Source organism: Phyllostomus hastatus, unplaced genomic scaffold (assembly GCF_019186645.2).
Source record: "Phyllostomus hastatus isolate PE091 unplaced genomic scaffold, TTU_PhHast_1.1 phas_scaffold_501, whole genome shotgun sequence".
Classification (NCBI taxonomy): domain Eukaryota; kingdom Metazoa; phylum Chordata; class Mammalia; order Chiroptera; family Phyllostomidae; genus Phyllostomus; species Phyllostomus hastatus.
This window is the reverse complement of record NW_025334033.1, coordinates 71,143,858-71,160,141: the sequence shown is the minus strand read 5'-3', so window position 1 is coordinate 71,160,141 and position 16,284 is coordinate 71,143,858. Positions and strand designations below refer to the sequence as shown.

At 67.4% G+C, this 16,284-nt stretch overlaps 1 protein-coding gene across 8 annotated transcripts; it reads right to left on the bottom strand.

Annotated features, from left to right (window-relative positions):
* Positions 1 to 218: 218 nt before the first annotated feature.
* On the bottom strand, positions 219 to 15,930 carry EXOC3L4 (exocyst complex component 3 like 4). Of its 8 annotated transcripts, XM_045823669.1 has the most exons (15): positions 15,775 to 15,930; positions 15,423 to 15,664; positions 15,153 to 15,226; positions 12,868 to 13,072; positions 10,921 to 11,399; positions 9,351 to 10,002; positions 8,324 to 8,435; positions 7,989 to 8,111; positions 7,488 to 7,588; positions 7,284 to 7,364; positions 5,668 to 5,782; positions 5,050 to 5,169; positions 4,809 to 4,961; positions 4,224 to 4,345; positions 219 to 3,153 (listed from the first exon to the last, which is right to left on the bottom strand). In XM_045823669.1, exons 5-15 carry the CDS (start codon positions 11,345 to 11,347, stop codon positions 2,949 to 2,951), a joined length of 2,211 nt encoding a protein of 736 aa, XP_045679625.1. In that variant the 5' UTR covers positions 11,348 to 11,399; positions 12,868 to 13,072; positions 15,153 to 15,226; positions 15,423 to 15,664; positions 15,775 to 15,930; the 3' UTR covers positions 219 to 2,948. The 8 variants fall into 8 exon arrangements, with proteins under 8 accessions (XP_045679625.1, XP_045679622.1, XP_045679621.1 ...); XM_045823666.1 differs by lacking the exon at positions 15,153 to 15,226 and having other exon boundaries at positions 15,423 to 15,689; XM_045823665.1 differs by lacking the exon at positions 15,153 to 15,226.
* Between the last annotated feature and the right edge of the window lie 354 nt (positions 15,931 to 16,284).

Here is a 16,284-nt window from a genome sequence, read left to right as displayed (position 1 = left end):
TGACCCCACCCCCAGGGCCTCGCTGTGCCTCCTGGAGATGGGCCGCACGTGCTCTGGGCTGCGGGAAGGCGCAGAGGAGACAGGGCGGGTCTCGCCCATCACGGTGCCTGCTGTTACTCTTGGGCGTGCGTGGGAAAGCCAGGCCCTCAGCGGACTTGCGTCTTCTCACTGGTGCTGCCCAGTGAGGCAGAGCAGCAGGAGGCAGAGCCCAGAGAGGTGGAGTAACTTGCCCAAAGTCACACAGCTCGGGAGGCGCAGAGCTGGCACCCCAGCCCGGAGGTGTCGGAACCCAGAAAACCCAGCAGCTCATCCGGGAAGGGAAGAAAGCCGACACACCCAGCGGGACCTGGATGGGGGGGCCGGGGGAGGCGGCCGAGACGGTGGGATTGCTCACTTCATCCCTCTTTCCTCGGACCCTAAGATCCTGTCTGGGGGGCTTCATTCTGACAGGGTTCGAGAAGGGCTGCCCCCCCTTGACCCAGCCGCCGCAGCGAACGCGGGCTCTTCGCCCGAGCTCCACCACCCGTTTTCTGCGGGTGAGCCCCGCTTTCAACCGGCCCGGCCGGCCTGGGAGGAAGGAACTTGGTGGCTCCGGGAAGGACGCAGCGGAGAGGGAAGCGAGGAGGCTTTTCACCTCGTGCCCTTTTTGTGCCTTTTTAATGTTGAACTAAGTGAATGAGTCACTATCCACAGATGGTCAGCGTTCCCAAAGAGACCGTTTAGCCCTTCACAGGCTGCGAACACATGTGTGGGTGCATGGGCAGCTGGCCTCGTGGGACTCGATGATAGCCCAGCCCCGCAGCCCCGCCCCAGCTTGCCCCGGAGCCCAGCACGGCCCCCCGGCCCAGCACTCCACACAGACTGGCTGGGGGAGGGCAGCACGCAGGCAGAGACCCCGCCCCCGGGCCTCCCCGCAGGCCTCAGCATGGATGCTGGACAGATGCTGACCCTGGCGGGGGCCCTCCGCTCTGCTGCGGTCCCCAGAGGGACGCTGTGGTGGCAAAGGAAGGAAGTGAGATTGGGGACCAAGCAGCCCCCTCCCCCCTCCTGGTCAGTGGTGAGGGGCCCTTCGAGTACTGAATCCTGCTGAGAGGGCTGTCCCCAAGCCCGGGGGGCCCGTGAGGTCCAGGGCCAGGAAGGGAGGAGCCTGGGTCACAGGCCAGGAAGGAAGAGGGAGAGGCTGCACAGGCACGGAGGGAGCGCTGACCGCCGCTCGCCGCACGGCACTGGGGCGTTGAGGCCGGGAGACAGGACAGTCCCTGCCTTCTCTGGTGGAAGAGGGGCCCCGCTGACACCGCCCCTCCGTGGCTGAAGAGCCCGGGCCACCTGCGTGTGCCTGCGGGGGACCCTGGTGCGAGGCAGGGCCAACCTCCTGCTCTGCAAGCGCCCCAGTGTCCCACTGACGCAGGGCTGCCTGTCGGCGGCGGCTCACCTGCGCCCCACCCCCACTGCAATCCTGGAGCCCGGGAACCACGGCCGCTCCTCTTCCTCATTCCTGCCCCACCCACCCTGCCAGGTTCCCCACTCTGGGAGCTCTGGGTGCTCCCTCTCTTCCTCCGCCACCAACCTCTAGCCCCTGGGTGCCCGTGGAGGGAGCAGCCCCGAACCTGCTCCCACCCCTACTCCTGGGGCCCCGACGGGACCCCCGTACTCCTGGGGCCCCGACAGGACCGACCCAGCCCTGGCTCTGCATTCCAGCCCTGGCTGAGGGGATCGGACGGGGCCTCCTGTGGGCGCAGCGAGGTGGCCCGGGGGGGCGCTGGGAGACACAGGTCCCCCACCTGGCCAGCCCGGCAGCCTTTCAGGACGCTCGCCCTGTGCAGGGGAGATCCACCTCGCCGGGCTCTTGGAACCCCGGCCCCCGCAGTTGCCTGCTCCCCAGCTCTGCCAGGGTCGGGGCCAGGCCCAGAAGGACAAGTGGGGGCCTCCGCAGAGGGGTGTCGGGGAGGCGCCTGCCGCTGCCTGTCTCGGTTCCTCCTTGTAACCCCTCATCTCGGCGCCCAGCCCCCTGCCGAGCCCCAGATTCCCGAAGCCCAGGGGTTTCCCAGCCGCCTGGCCCGGCCTGAAGGCCGGGGGGAACTTCAGTGCCAGCTCTTTGTGAGAAGGATGGGTGGGGGGGGGGTGCAGGCGCACACTGGAGCCAGCGCCCTGCAGCCCCACCTCCAGGGCTGAGACCTCCAGGCCCAGCCTCCCCCCGCCCCCCCCAGTGGGGTTCACATGTGCAGCAGCATCCCCACAGCTGGGAAGTCCCTCCCACATCTCACCCAAATACCTCATGCTGCAGAGCAAGCCTTGCCGTTGTCTTGTCCCTTGGGGGCCCCGGCCTGCTTAGGACGGGGCAGAGCAGTGCCCGTCCCTGCAGGGCGAGGCTCGCTCGACACACGAGGCCAGTGGGCTCGGAACCGCAGGGTCCAAGCCTGCTTTGCTCGGTAGCCACAGGGGCGGGCCTTCCCAGCCGTGGGCCTGCCTCAGCCTCCCCACTGGTACCACGGGCAGGAAAGGGCCGGCACCCAGTGGGGTTGCCACAGACCCTTCCAGCCCAGCCCCCTGCTCCCGGCCAGCTTGGCCCTGCCCCTCCTGAGGGGGGCACCATTTACATTCACGCTTATTTTTAAATACTCTGCCCTTCACCTCCCGACCGGCGGTGGTGCCGGGCAGGTGGGCGGGGAGGCCTTCTCCGGCGGGCAGCGCGGAGGGAGCCTCTGGCCAGCCCCCGGCGCTCCCCCGCAGATGCCTGGGATGCTTCTGTCATTGCTCTTCCTTCTGGCCCTGCAGCCCCACTTGGCTGAGGAGGAAAATTCCATGACTCCGAGCGTCAGGCCGGGGGCAGGGCGGATGGAGAGCACCTCCCAGACTCCTGGCTTGGGCCTCGGTGCCCGGGGGCCGGTGGCAGGCCCTGCGCCCGCTGCGGCCCCCTCCTGAGGCCAGCCCCCTCAGGTGCAGGAGCCCTAGATGCAGGCGAGGAGCACGTCCACAGAGGTGGGCACCTCGATCTCCTCGAAGAGCACGTGGCCCCCAGAGGTCCCCGAGGCCCCAGCTTTGGCCCTGGCTTTGGCCGCGGCCCGCAGCAGGTCCTGGGCGTGCTGCAAGAGGCGCTGGTTCCGATGACGGCCCAGGCGGCGCAGGGCCAGAATGGCCAGCACGTGGTCACGCCTGCAGAGACACGGGGCCCTGAGTGCAGACCCAGCGCCTCCGGGGACGACGCCCGGCCCCCCGGGCGAGGGGAGCCCCTGCCTCGGGCTGGAAGCACGAGGGCACCCACGTCCCCCCGAGCCTGAGAGGGGCCAGGAGGAGCCGCCGTGCTCCGCAGGGGCTGGCGGGGCTGGCTGGGTCCGGAAGGGTCCCAGCGGGGTGGGGAGAAGGGGCTGCCCAACTGGGGAGGCACCCCCTGCGGAGGTCCCGGAAATGGGCCAGCGGAGCGAGGGAGGAGGAGGGGTCGGGCAGAGGACAGTCCCGCCAGGGGCATCTGTGCCGGGGCCCAGACAGAGCACAGGGATGAAAGGCAGCGTGGAGGCCGGAGGCTGGTGCCCAGAGGCGTGGCCAGTCACCCCTGCACAGCAAGAGCACCCATCCGGCTTGAAGTGCCCCCCCCCCAGGAGCCCGGGAAGCGGGTGCTGAGGGCAGCAGAACCCGGAGGGGCCGGGCTGGGACCCTGGGGGGCCACGAGGGTGTCGTCCCTCTGAGCCAGAGGGGCAGCAGCAGCTCTGGGCAAGGAGCCCTCTCCCGGCGCCCAGCCGCAGGGCCGGGAAGGGGCTCTCTGTGCCCTCCCCCTCCTGGAATCTCCAAGGTCGTGGAGAGTTTCTGGCCGGGACTTCCACAGCTCGATGACTCAGCCTCTCCCCCCAGCCGGCACACACCCTGGGAACAAAGTCTCTTTCCTCCTGGCTGGGGCTTCCAGAGAGGGTTTTGTCTGGGAGGCGGGGGCTGTACCTCCCCCCCAAATTCCCTGGCAGGGACATGTTTCCACCGTCAGACGCCCGAGGAGGGGCAGGCCCTGCTTGGAGGGTTCCAGGCGCCCTCCGCTCTACCAGGGGGCTGCACCAAAGCCACAGAGACTAGAGAACCCCCGTTCCCAGGGCCTCCCTCCCCTACGCGCCTGCGGCTCTGCCGGCTCCTCACCCGGTCCCCTGCTACCCCAGCACCCGAGCAAAGGCACGAAGCCCTGGCCCCAGGGCCCCGTGGTGCCCCCTTGGAGCCCCAGGCTGGCGGATGGGGGCACGGACCTGATGTCGGGGTAGTTCCGGACCAGCACCTCCAGATGCTGCTGGATGCCGTCTTTGTCGGTCTCGCCCAGGATGTTTGCCACGCATGGGATTGCTTGGTCCAGCCACGTGGCCTCCGATCCCTGCGGGGGCAGGGAGACAAACCCTGTGGGGCTGGTCCCCCCTTCCCCCGGGGAGACCCTCACTGCCCTGCCTGCAGCCCCCGTCTCGGCCCCACGGAAGGACACGGGGCTCCACACGGTAGACTCGCCGCAGCACCCCTCCCCACGGCACAGCTCCGTGTCTTCCCACCTCTGCTCAGTTGGGTAAACTGAGGTCCTGCCTGAAGGGAGCAGCAAGTGGGGGGCCGGAGCCGGAGTAGGGGTGTTTGTGTAGGGAGGAGGTGCTCAGCTGCAAAGGCTGGAGGTCAGGGTGCAGGAAAGGCTCCCACAGCCTCACCCATCAGATGCTACGGACCCTGGTTCTGTCCCCACTAACCCCACAAAACGTATGCAAATGTATGCAAAGTGCCACCCGGGCCCCGCCCCTCCCGGCCCCCGGCAGCAGCTGAGCATGCACTCAGACGCAGCGGGAAGGCGCTCCTACCAAGCCCTGGAAGGTGTCGCCGATGGCCTGGGCGTCCAGGCCCATCTTCTGGGAGCCGACCCTGCGCTCAGCACCCCGGAACCGCTCGAGTGGCCTCAGCACCTGTGCCATGTACTCGCGGACCACATAACGGTGCGCTTCCTGCAGCGTCTCCTGGGCAGTTGGGGGGTCGGGGTCGGGGTCAGGGTCCAGGGCCTGGCTTCGGGCATGAACCCACCAGTGCCCCTTGCCTTCCAGATACCTGCGCACGAAGTGGGGTCACGTGCTCCAGGTGGTGGGCAAAAGCCACCACCTTGTCCATGAGGGGCTGCAGCACGTCCTGCGTCAGCCAGGCCTTGGTGCACAGGACCCTGAAGAGTGGCTGGGGACAAGGACGCAGGGCGGGAACCTTCCAACTGCGCCCCACCCCCACCCAGCAGCCCCTCCCCTGGCCGCCCAGTGCAGGGCTCCGACGGGGGCATTTCAGGCCTAGGCACAGCCTGTCAGCAGGAAGGAACTCTGGGGGGCTCCCTGATCCCCTTCTCTATGCAGTAGCTCGGTGACACGTCTCCAACCACGAATTGTGTCACTAGGCCCTTCCAGGGGCCCCGAGCTCCAGGGCCAGGTTTTAGTTTGAGCCTCTAGCCGGGCCTTGCTGGGCAGGCGAGGTGCCTGGTTCCTGGGACCTACCATCTCCAAGAAGTGGAGACCCACCATCCCTGCCCAGCTGGGAGCTTGCCCGGGTTCTCTGCCCACCCCACCACCCCTGAAACTGCCCCTGGAATAAATGAATGCTGAGAATTGGGCCCCCAGACTCCAGGGCACGGGGGGCACCTCCTGGGCACGGGAAATAGGAAGAGAAGGGTCTATACCCCCTCACCTGTATGTCACGCTGCAAACCCTGAAGCAGCCGCTTCTGGAAGGCACAGGTGGCAGCTGCCAGGGGCTTCTCCAGCTCCGCAAAGGCTCCTGGGTACCTGGCCAGCAGACTGGTCCTGGGAAGGGCCCAGGGCAGGAGACAAAGTGGGCAAGGGGGAGCAGGCTGGGGATAACGCATGTAGTCCTGCAGGCTAGGGGCCATATCAGCCCCACTCGTTTAGACTAGAATGTGAAGGTCCCAGGGCCACACAATGTGTATAGCAGCCGGGGAGCAGAGTCAAGTGAGGGGACGGTGCTGAAGCCCCAGGAGCTGATCAAGGAGGGGCAGGCCAGCAGGATGAGGGTGGTGGCCCCACTGCACCGCAGCGCTCCCCGGTGGCAGCCTGGGGCGCACCTCCATCCCTCCTGGGTAGGGCAGCACAGCTGAGCCTGGCGCCCCAGGGGGCCCCTCTCTGAGCCTCATGACTGCCTCCCTGAAGGGGACATGCCCTCATTTCACTGTTGAGGAAACAGAGGCCGAGGCCGTGCCCAGTCCCCAGCACAGGGACACCGAAGGGGAGGCTAACATCCCGTCAGGGGCCGGGTGGGAGGCTGCCTGCCCACCAGGGGGTGGAGAATGTTCCCTGGGGCCGACCGGACAGGCCTGGCACAGACTGGGGGCAGGCGAGTGTCCTCGTTGCACCTGTGCTTCGGATTCGGGCAGGCCTGGGTCAGGTTCCCGGCCCAGCACGACCGGGCGGTGTGACCGTGGACAAGCGGCATTTCTTTCCCGAGCCTCCGCTTTCCCATCCGTGCGTGGGGACACCGCACGTCCGTGGGGCGAACCGCATCCCGTGGGCAGAGCACCCGCACAGCGCTGGGCTCATGGCAGAGGCTCTGGAGGCGCCAGCGGGAACCGGGCGCTCTGAGTCAGGGGAGCAGGTGCTCCCTTCTCCATCTGGCCGATGAGGAAACCAGGCGCCGAAAGGGGAACTGACTCATCCCCTAGGCGGCAGCAGCCAGCAAGTGCAGAGCTGGGGCACGAACCCGGCGTGGCTCGGAGTCAGAGCCCACAGCTGCTGGCGGTCCCGCAGCGGCTGGCGCATCCGCAATGGGGGGCGCCGAGGCTCGGCCTGGGTGTGGGGGCACAGAAGGGGGGCAGCCACTGCCAGCCCACGGGGACGGCCTCTGCCTGCTGGAGGCAGGAGGGCCCAGGCTCCAGCCCCAGCAGAGCCGCGCTTCCCCGAAAAGGGAGGGTCCTAAAAAGAAAGAGCGCGGGCTGGAAGGAGCGGAGCAAAGAAACAGCCCGCATCGACCGGGACGGACTGTGAGGCCCACCGGGGCGGCTGGCACTTTCCGGCCTCTGCAAACAGCCTTGAAACTCCCGCATCCCTTGCAGGGGGACTCGGCTTCGCGGGGCAGAGGGAGGACCCCACAGCCGGGACGGTGTGGGGCGAGAGGCGTTCCTGGAGGCCTCCTGGGAATTCCTCCGCACCCCGCCCACCCTACCCCGCCAGCTGCTGACGCCTGGTCCCAATTTGTTTCGCCCTTGCGAGCCAACGGCCACGTTTCCGGAGCTCGCGCGCCCCCTGCGGACCGTGCTGGGCAGCGCAGCGTGATGCCGCGGGAGACACGCACCTGAGCTCCTCGCAGGCGTTGATGTGGGCGCCCAGGAGCGGCTCCGTCACCGCCTCCGACTCCAGAAAAGCCTTTTCAAACCTGGGGGCGGGGTACGCAGAGTTCTTGAGGAGCCTTCCAGGCCACGCTATAACCCCGGGTCCTCCCTCCCCTCGGGACCCCCCTCCCCTCCGCTCCCCACCCTGGCGGAGGATGCGTGCGCACCTGCGCACGAAGAGGCCGAGCTCCCGCGCGCAGATCCGCAAGGTGGTGGCCTCCAGCTCCGGGGAGATGGCTCCCGCCGCCTTCACGTGCTCTGCCACCAGCTGCGAGCGAGGCCACGCCCTGAGCCCCGCGCCTGAATCCTGGGCTCCGAAGCTCAGTCCCCCACCGAGTGGCCCAGTGATGCCTCCAGCCTGCCCTGCTCTGTCGCACGGTCTGGGACCCAGCTTCCAGGGGCCTCAACGTGGGAGTCAACGCTCCCGAGTGCCCAGACCGCCCGCCACCTGCGGAGCTGGGAGCTGTGCCCTGGCGCTCGCTGCCTGGCCCTGCGACCCCCGAGTCCCTCGCCCCGCCCTGCCCTGCGTGGGTCTTCAAGCTCCTGTCTAAGGGGGAGGGGGGGTGAGAACTGGATGTTACAGCCTCGGACGCCCCCACTTCCAGGGAGACCGAACACCGCCTGAGGCCACACCTACGTCCCCTCCTCGCCCCGCTCCCGGGCCGCACCATGTGGACATCGATGGACAGCGGGGTGTGGTAATGGCCCTTCAGCACTTCCGGGGCCTCCGCGGCGGCCCAGAGGCTCTGCTCCAGCTGCAGGATGCGGTCGAAGCAGCTGGAGATCTTGGTCTGGGCCGGGCGGAGGAGAGGGCTCTGTGAGACCCTCCCAGGAAGGAGGTCCGGGTGTCCCCTACTTCCCGAGCCCCATGGCCTGCCCCCCAGAGACAAGGGCCACCCAGTCAAGGGGGCAACCCCCCTCTAGCGCTCTTCAGCGTTCCTGGGCCCCGCACCCCCTTATTGTGGGACCTTCCTGGGCTCAGCCTGACCCCGCCAGGCCTCACCTCTAGGAAGCTGGTGTAGTCGCTCTCCAGTTGGGCCCACACATCGGGTGCCAGGAGTGGGGGCAGCGGCTCCGTGGACAGAGTCAGGTCCGGGGCATCCAGGAAATCCGGACTGGAAGGTAGGGCGGAGGCTGATGCGGCAGCAGCTGCCTCCCCACTCCCCCCCCCCCCAGGCTCGAAGCCTAACACCATCACCGCCATCACCAAAGGGTCCCTGGGGTCTCTGGTCACACGCTCCACCCCGCATCCTGCCCTGCAGGATTCTGTGCCAGCCCCGCCTCACCCCTCACGCTTCCCACTGCCGGACTGCCTGGCACTAACCATTAGAACGGCTATCCAGATGGACTTTGGCCGGGCTGCCTCCGAAGTGATCTCTACCCTCAGGGTCAGGGTGCACCCAAAACTCAGCTCTAAGTGTCCCCAGTGCCACAACGCTCAGGAACCTGCCACTATCCAGCCCACGCCAGGGAAGCCCAGAGAGGGGCGAGGACCTGCCTGAGGACACACAGCAAACTCACTCGCCCGGGACTGTAGGCACCCTCCTCCTGCCCACTCTCCTGCCTGTGGGGCGGGCCAGCACTGGGCAGAGAGGTGGTCCACCCTATTAGACCACCCAGAGCCAGAGGCGGACCGGCCTGTGCCCTGCTCCCCGGTGGCCATCCGAAGGGGACAGTGGGGGTAAAATCCAAGCTGCTCTGAGCCCGCAGTCACGTCCTGCCTGGAGGGGGCGCCCTTTTCTGCCTCACTTAGAGGTAGCGCGGGCATTAGCACAGGCCCTCTGACTGGGTTCCCTGCCTAGGTAAGAACCTCCCCTCCGAGCTCTCTGGCTTCTGGAACCCAGGCACGGGTGGCCCCTCGAATGTCAGAGGCCCCTGGGAATCCCCGCGCCTGATCACAGCCCTGTCCCGTGGAGGAAAAGGAGAACAGAGGTGCCCTGCGCTGCTCTGCGCGGGCTCCTGAAGGCCTGGGAGGGCCGTCCAACCCCCCCCCCACCCCGCCCTCCGTGGCTCCCTGGCCGAGGCCTCACCCGCCGTAGACATTGGCGGCCCAGTCCAGCAGGGTGTAGAGCTGCTCGCAGCCGCGGGCCTCCTGCGCCAGCTCCTGGAGGCGCTGGGCCACCGCGTCGTGGTAGGCGCGCCGGTAGGTCTCCCACGCCGGGAAACCGGCGGCCGCGTAAACGGGCTGCACCTCCAGCTGCACCTTCTGCAGGTCGCGGCGAACCAAGCTGCCAAGCTCCGCCAGGAGTCTGGCCAGGTCCGACGCACCCTCCGCGACCTCCGAGGCCTCTCCGACGCCCACCTGCTGCACGCGCTCCTGCGCGCTCCGCCGCACCGCGTCCTCCCATTGCTGGCGCCAGCGGCGGGGCGTGCGAAGGAAGTCTCCGTCGGCAGGGGACCGGGGGTGGGCCTCCTCCTCGGCGCGCACCACGTGGGCCAGCTCCGCCAGCACGGTGGGGTCCACGCCCCCGGGGCCCAGCGTCTCGCGCACGATGGTGCCGATCTCGGCGCCCAGTGCGTCGTAGTGCAGGCACACGTCCATGGCGCGCCGCGCGAAGCCCGTGGGGTCCTGCTCAAAGATGTGCGAGGCTTTCTCCTCCACTAGCTGAGTCTCCAGGTGCTGCAGCTGTCTGAAGGCCGCCAGCAGCTGCCACTCGGTGATGAGGTCGGCCACGGATTTGCCTTTTTCCGAAGACAGGCAGGGAGAGGGGCAGTGAGGGGGCTGCCCCGAGAGGCCTGCGGGCCTGCGTGTGGCCCACCCCGGGCTGGGCGGCCCGGCCCGCAGCTCAGCTGAAGGTCTGCTCCAGGAGCCACAACCCCACCTGCTGGGGACTGCCCCCTGGAATGACCTCTGAGGAGGCGGGACCTTGGGCCCAAGCCTGGCTGAAAATGGCGAAGTGTGTCAGCCCCTGCCTCCTCACCCCCCACCTTCACCCTTGCTCCCACCGCGGCCCCGGCCCTGCTGAGCTGGCCCCGGAGGCCTCAAGTGCAGCCCTCACCGCCGGCAGGTCCGTGGGGTCAGCGCTCGGGCTGGGCGGGTCATGCAACGCCCAGGCTCCTGCCCCAGTGCCCAGGGCAGGTGTGGTGTGCCGCTCCCCACTCTGGGCCAGCCCCCACCCCCACGGCCCTCTCCCCGCCCCTGCGCACCCCCTTCAGGGCCCGGCCCCCGTGTGTCCTCTCCTGGGCAGCCCCCGGACCTCCCCCCAGGCACGTGCGGCTCCAGAGCACACTCTGTGACGCTGGGACCCCGGAGGGCCAGGGCCTAGGCAGTCACTCCAGTTCGGCCAGGACCCAGGAAGGCCGGGGAGCGGCCAGAGCTCCGGAGCCGTGCAAATCCGGGTTCGAGCCCCGTTTCCCCACCTCCCAGCTGGGAGACCCGAAGCCAGCCACCTACTGTCTCTGAGCCTCGCTCCTCTGAGCGCCCGCTGGGCGCTGCCCATTTGAAATGTGGGAAGAATTTAACGCACAATTGTACTTGTGCGGTGGGGGCGGGGCCGGGGAGCTGGGAGGAGAGCCTGTTGGGAAGCCTGGGCTGCGCCGTTCCACACTCTGGCCTCAGTTTCCCCCATGGTCAGCGTTGCTTGTCTGTGAAGCCCTCACCTGCCTCAGGTTCCAGTTCTTCAGGTACCGCCTTGGGGGACAGCTGCCGGCTGACACCATCGGTAACTGCAGAGGGCGCCTCCGGCCCGTGGCCTGCTCCTGGCACAGCGGCGCCCTGGCAGTGGTCAGCGGCTGGACTACCGTCCAGCGGGCGCCGCAAGGACCGGAACAGGAAGCGGGAGCTGCGTCGGAGCAGGCCTGGGTCCACCTCCGAGGCCTGGCCCAAGGCCCGGCTGGAGGCCCGCTGGCCCACCCGAGAAAAAGCCCGCCGGATGGTGCCCAGGCCGGGTATGGAGTCCTCACGGTGGGTGCTGGGTGCCTCCCCGCTGCTTGCGCGCCGTGTGCCTTTCACTGGGGTCTGCGGCTCCACAGGCTCCTTGGGGCCGTGCGGCTCCGGCCCGGGGCTCAGCGTCTGAGGTGTCGGCATCTCGGCAACAGGAGAGCTGGGGATGAAGAGGAGGCCCGGGAGGCGCCCAGCCCTGGGCAGCCAGTGCCGACATGTAGACAGCCACTTCTTCCAGGAAGCCCTCCCGGACACCACCTGCCAAGAGTCTCTCCCGGGGCCCACCTTCACGGGTTCTGCCAGGTCAGGCTCCCCATCAGAGCTGGAGGGGGGACAGGGCCTGCAGTTCTGCGGCCCAGCCCAACCCACAGCCCACGGCTTCCTGGGCTGGGCCCAGCAACCACATCCAGGACTTCCTGGACCTTAGGTCCTCAGACCTAAAACCTCCACCACCACCCAGAGTGTCGACTGTCCCCTAACCCCCCAGAGCCCTCAGCTCACCCCCATCAGCTCATCAGGACAAACTGCTTCTGCTCAGAGGCCCCTGTGGGCAGCCACCCCGTCCCAAACACTGGCCACAGAGCACGCTCGAGGGCTCCCCAGAACTAGAGGGGGGCGGGGTCAGGCTGGAGGGCATAGACGGAGGCCAGCTTATCGGGGACTTGCAGTCCTCAGGGCTTGGGGGGCTTGGTGGGAGGAGCCCTGGTCTATATTTAATCAGGGCTGGGGGTGCCCATCGCAGCCTCTCGCCCCTGACGTCTCTCCCACTCTGCCCCGCCGTGTGCTCTAGCCCCCATGCCATAGGGGATGGGGGGGTTCCTAGGGCGTGGGGTGCAGATAAGGGTCTGGCCCTGCCCTCCAAGTCCCCCCCGAGGCTCTGCCCCCCCTTTCCTCTCAGCCCAGTGGGGCTGTGCTTGACTTTCTGGCTTCAGGTCATGCTCAGGGTGGGAGAGAGGGGAGACCCTCCCCTGCCCACCGGGCGGGGGTCCCGGCAGGGCCGGTGCAAGGTTCCCCCCCAGCCCTGGAGAACCGAGGGCCGGAGGAAGGGCGGGACCTGCTGAAGTCACCGACCAAGAGGCTGGGGCCCAGCTCGTCCCCAGGTCCCCCCTCACCCGGGACACAGGCCAGGCTGCCCAGGCCTCACCCACCCACCCACCCCTCCAGTGACAGGTCTGTCCGGGGCCAGACGTGCAAGGGGGCGCTGACGCCTACCTTCCTCTCCCTCAGGCCTCCGGGCAGCTGGCAGGAGGGAGAGGCGGGACCGGGCGATTGAGGGGAGCCTTATCAGCCCCACCCCAGCCACAGGTCAGCGTCCTCCCTTGGCACCAGGACCTGCCCGCCCCTGACCGTGCACACCAGGCGGGGAGCATTAGGACATTAGGCCGGGAGCCAGGCCCAGCAGGGGCAGGAGCCAGGGAGCAGGGGGAGGGGCGGGTGCCGAGAAACGTGCTGGAGAGCTGCGCTCTGCCCGCCCGGGCTCCAGGCAGCTGCCAGGGGCCTGTGGGCAAGGGCCGGGAGGGCTCCTGGCGCAGCTGCAAAGAGCCCGCACTGAGCGAACCCCGGTGCCGGGCACTCGCGGCGGCCCCGAGACAGCAGAGCCGGAGGGTGCGGTCTGAGCCGCGGCCCAGGTGAGGGCACGGCCTCCGAGAGCAGTGGGGGCTCACCTTCAGCCACACTGCTCAGAGGTGGGGAGCCTCGCCCAGCCCAGGTCTGTCTGCACCCTGGGGGCGGAGGCCGGACTCTGGCTCCCCAGAGCCATCCAGTCGGGGTTGCTGTCCAAGGAACACTTTCGCCAGGCAGAGGGGCCCAAGGTGGGGGCGGCCCCCAGATGCCGGGAGTGGGGCCAGATTCGAAGGTTTCCCGGGAAGCCTGGAGGCAGATTCGGGGGGGAAAGAGAGGTAGCTGGTGACTGGGTGTCGTGGGAGGTTGCTTGGGGCCCACCTCGCCTGCTCAGCCACCCCGGTCCCAAACCAGAGCTACGGTGCAGGTCGCTAGGGGCCCAGCTGCTCCCTCGGCCCTGGGACCTGCTCCTGCAGCCGGAGCGGTTCTCGACCTTCCCAAAGTGCTAGCCAGCCAGGCCCCGCCCCCGGCCGAAGCCCTCCGGTGGCTCTCACAGCCCCCAGGCATTGCCTGCGCCCACTGCTCAGCGCTTGAAGCCCACCGTCCAGGACCGCGCTGTCTCCAGCCTCCCTGTGAGGCCTCCCTCACCTGCACCCGCCCGGCCCCCTGGGTAGCGGCTCAGCCCCACAGCCCGACCGGCATCCCGGCTTCCACTCAGGGTTTCAGGACCCAGGGGTGCCGGTGCCCTCCCCTCCGTCCGGGGACTCCCAGGGCTGTGCAGCACCTTCTTTCTGCTCAGGGCGCTTGGGATGGTCCCTGAGGTGATGGGCCCTCCTTACTGGCCTGGGAACCTCTGACCACCCGCTGTCTCCCTGTCACCCCCCGAGCTGGCCTGGAGGAGCAGTGAGTCTCAGGGGCGCCACTGTCCAGGCTGGCCTGGCTAGGGTCCACACCGGGGCCCACGGGCTGGGCTCTCCGCTGGCCCCGCCTTGGCTTCTGCCCTGTGCTTGCCTTCCCACACCGAGGAGTCTCTCTTTGGCTCTCCGTCCCCACTGGCCTGAGTGTTCAGAGGCCCTGGCTTCCGCATCTGGGGCTCAGCGCCAGCTGAGCTTCAAGGCCCAGGGAGCCCAGGACCAGCCTAAGTCCCGGGCCCCGCGCTCCCCAGCTCAGGCCGGCCCAGCTGCAGAGCCAGTGGAAGGGGCGGAAGTGCCGCCCTCGGGCCCTGTCCACTCAGGGCAGGCAGGTGGCGGGGGTCTTGCTAAAACATAAACCTCCCTTGAAATCCTTCCTAAAAATAAGGAAGAAGACAGGCGTGTTCTCACCATACTATTCCACCTTTGTTAACGCACTGAGGCAAGAAAAACAAATAAGAAGGATAAAGAGTGGGAAGGACCTGATAACACTGTCCTTCATAGGCAAGCAGCTTTGCTGAGCTGGCTGGTGTGGCTCAGTGCATTGAGCACTGGCCTGCAAACCGGAAAGTCGTGGGTTTGATTCCCAGGCAGGGCACATGCCTGGGTTGCAGGCCAGGTCCCCAGTGGGGAATGAGCAAGAGGCAACCAGTGTTTCTCTCTCCCTCCCTTCTCATCCCTCTGAAAATAAATAAATAAAATCTCTTTTTTAAAGAAAACAAGCCTATTAGAAAAAGGCACTTAAAACGCTCCCCCTTGCCCTGGCTGGTGTAGCTCAGTGGATTGAGCACTGGCCTGAGAACCGGAAGGCTGCCGGTTTGATTCCCGGTCGGGGCGCATGCCTGGGCTGGGCCACCAGTTGGGGGTGTTTGAGAGGCAACCAATTGATGTATCTCTTAAACATCTATGTGTCCTTCCCTCTCTCCCTCCCTTTCTATTTCTCTAAGTAAATAAATAAAAATCTTTTAAAAATTAGTGGATTGAACGCCAGCCTGCAAATCAGAGGATCACAGGTTCAATGACCAATCAGGGCCCATGCTGTGTTGTGGGCCAGGTGCCCAGTAGGGGGCATGTGAGAGGCAACGGCAGGTTGATGTTTCCCTCTCTCCTGGCCACCTCCCGACCGCGCCCCCCTGGGAACCCTGCCTGCAACCCAGGCATGTGTCCTGACTGGGAATGAAACCTGCAACCCTTCGGTTGGCAGGCCGGCACTCAATCCACCGAGCCACACCAGCCAATAAATAAAATCTTTTACAAAAAAATCAATGAATGTATCCTCAGGGGATGATTAAAAAAAGACTCCCCCTCCGCAGCAATAACGCATAAAACGATCAGGGCGTTCCCCCCCCTCGGAGCGGCGCAGGCCCCTCCTCGGCTCGCAGGGCATCCATCGCCCCTCGGGCTGCTTTTCCCACTCCCGCCACACCTCCCCTCCACACCTTGGCACAGGCCGCTCCCTCTGCCAACAGTGACCTCACCTCCACCTTCTCCAGCTGCCAGCTCCTTCAAGGCTCAGAACAAGTGGCTCCTCCCCCAGGAAGCCTTCCATGATCTGCCGAGCCCCAGAGTACGGTCAGCCCCTCCCGCGCTGAGCCTGGTCTGGCCCTGGGCACCCTCTCCGGGACTGAGGAACAGTGGCAGCTGCCCTTTGACCAGGTCACCGCCGGCCCCCAGGGCAGGGAGTGGCCAAGGAGAACAGATAAGCCACCCACTGGGGTAGGAGTGTGAGCCTGTGGGTGTGTCCTTACCTGTGTGTGTACGGGCTCTGCACCTGTGTGTGGGTCCAAGTGTGTCTCCCTGCGTGTGCCCCTGATCTAGAGCGTCTGTGCCTCAGGCCTGCGAGGGTCCTCCCTCCAGGAGTCTGTGCGGCTGTCTGTGCGTGCATGTGCGTCTCCACGGCCCGTCGGTCCGTCTGTCTGTCCGCTTCCTGCTTCTGTGTGCGGCCACTGTGATTAGCTGGCACTCCGGCCTGGACTCTGAGCTGAGGCCCCTGGCCCGGAAGGCCACCAGTGGAACTGCAATCGTCCGCAGTCCCTTGAGTCCCCGCCCACTGGCCACAGCAGGCCCGTGGCCCTCCTGCTCCACCCGCACCGAACGTACCTGCTGAGTAGGTAGACGCTGCGCCTTGGCAGGACACGGCCACCAGAACAGGCTGCCGCGAGGGGCCTGCGGAGCCGGCCGAGGCAGGGAGGCCTCTGGGGCAGCCAGAGCCGGGGACCAGCAGCTGGGACTTCCCAGCTGTGGCCAGGGCCTGCCTTGGCCCACCAGCCCCACCCCCAGCCCCACCCCCGGGCCGACCCCTTACTTTCACTTTCAGAAACGTTCCTACCCCTTCCCATTCCAGTGGCAATCTGTCCAACCTTTGAGTCCTGGCCGCCCGGGGCCCAGGCTGAGGTTCAGGGAGCGTGAACAGGGGCGTGCAGGCAGGCGGTGGCCGCTGCCGGGGACTCTGGCCACTGCTGGCAACCCCGGCGGTCAGACCCAGCCAGCCCGAGGCCAACCAGCCCACAACGGCCCAGCCTGGAAGGACCCCTCCCTCCAGGACAGAGGTGCCGGCTCCAGGCCTGTCTGCCAAGCTCCTGCCGAGAGTCCCTGCCTGGCACTGGGGGC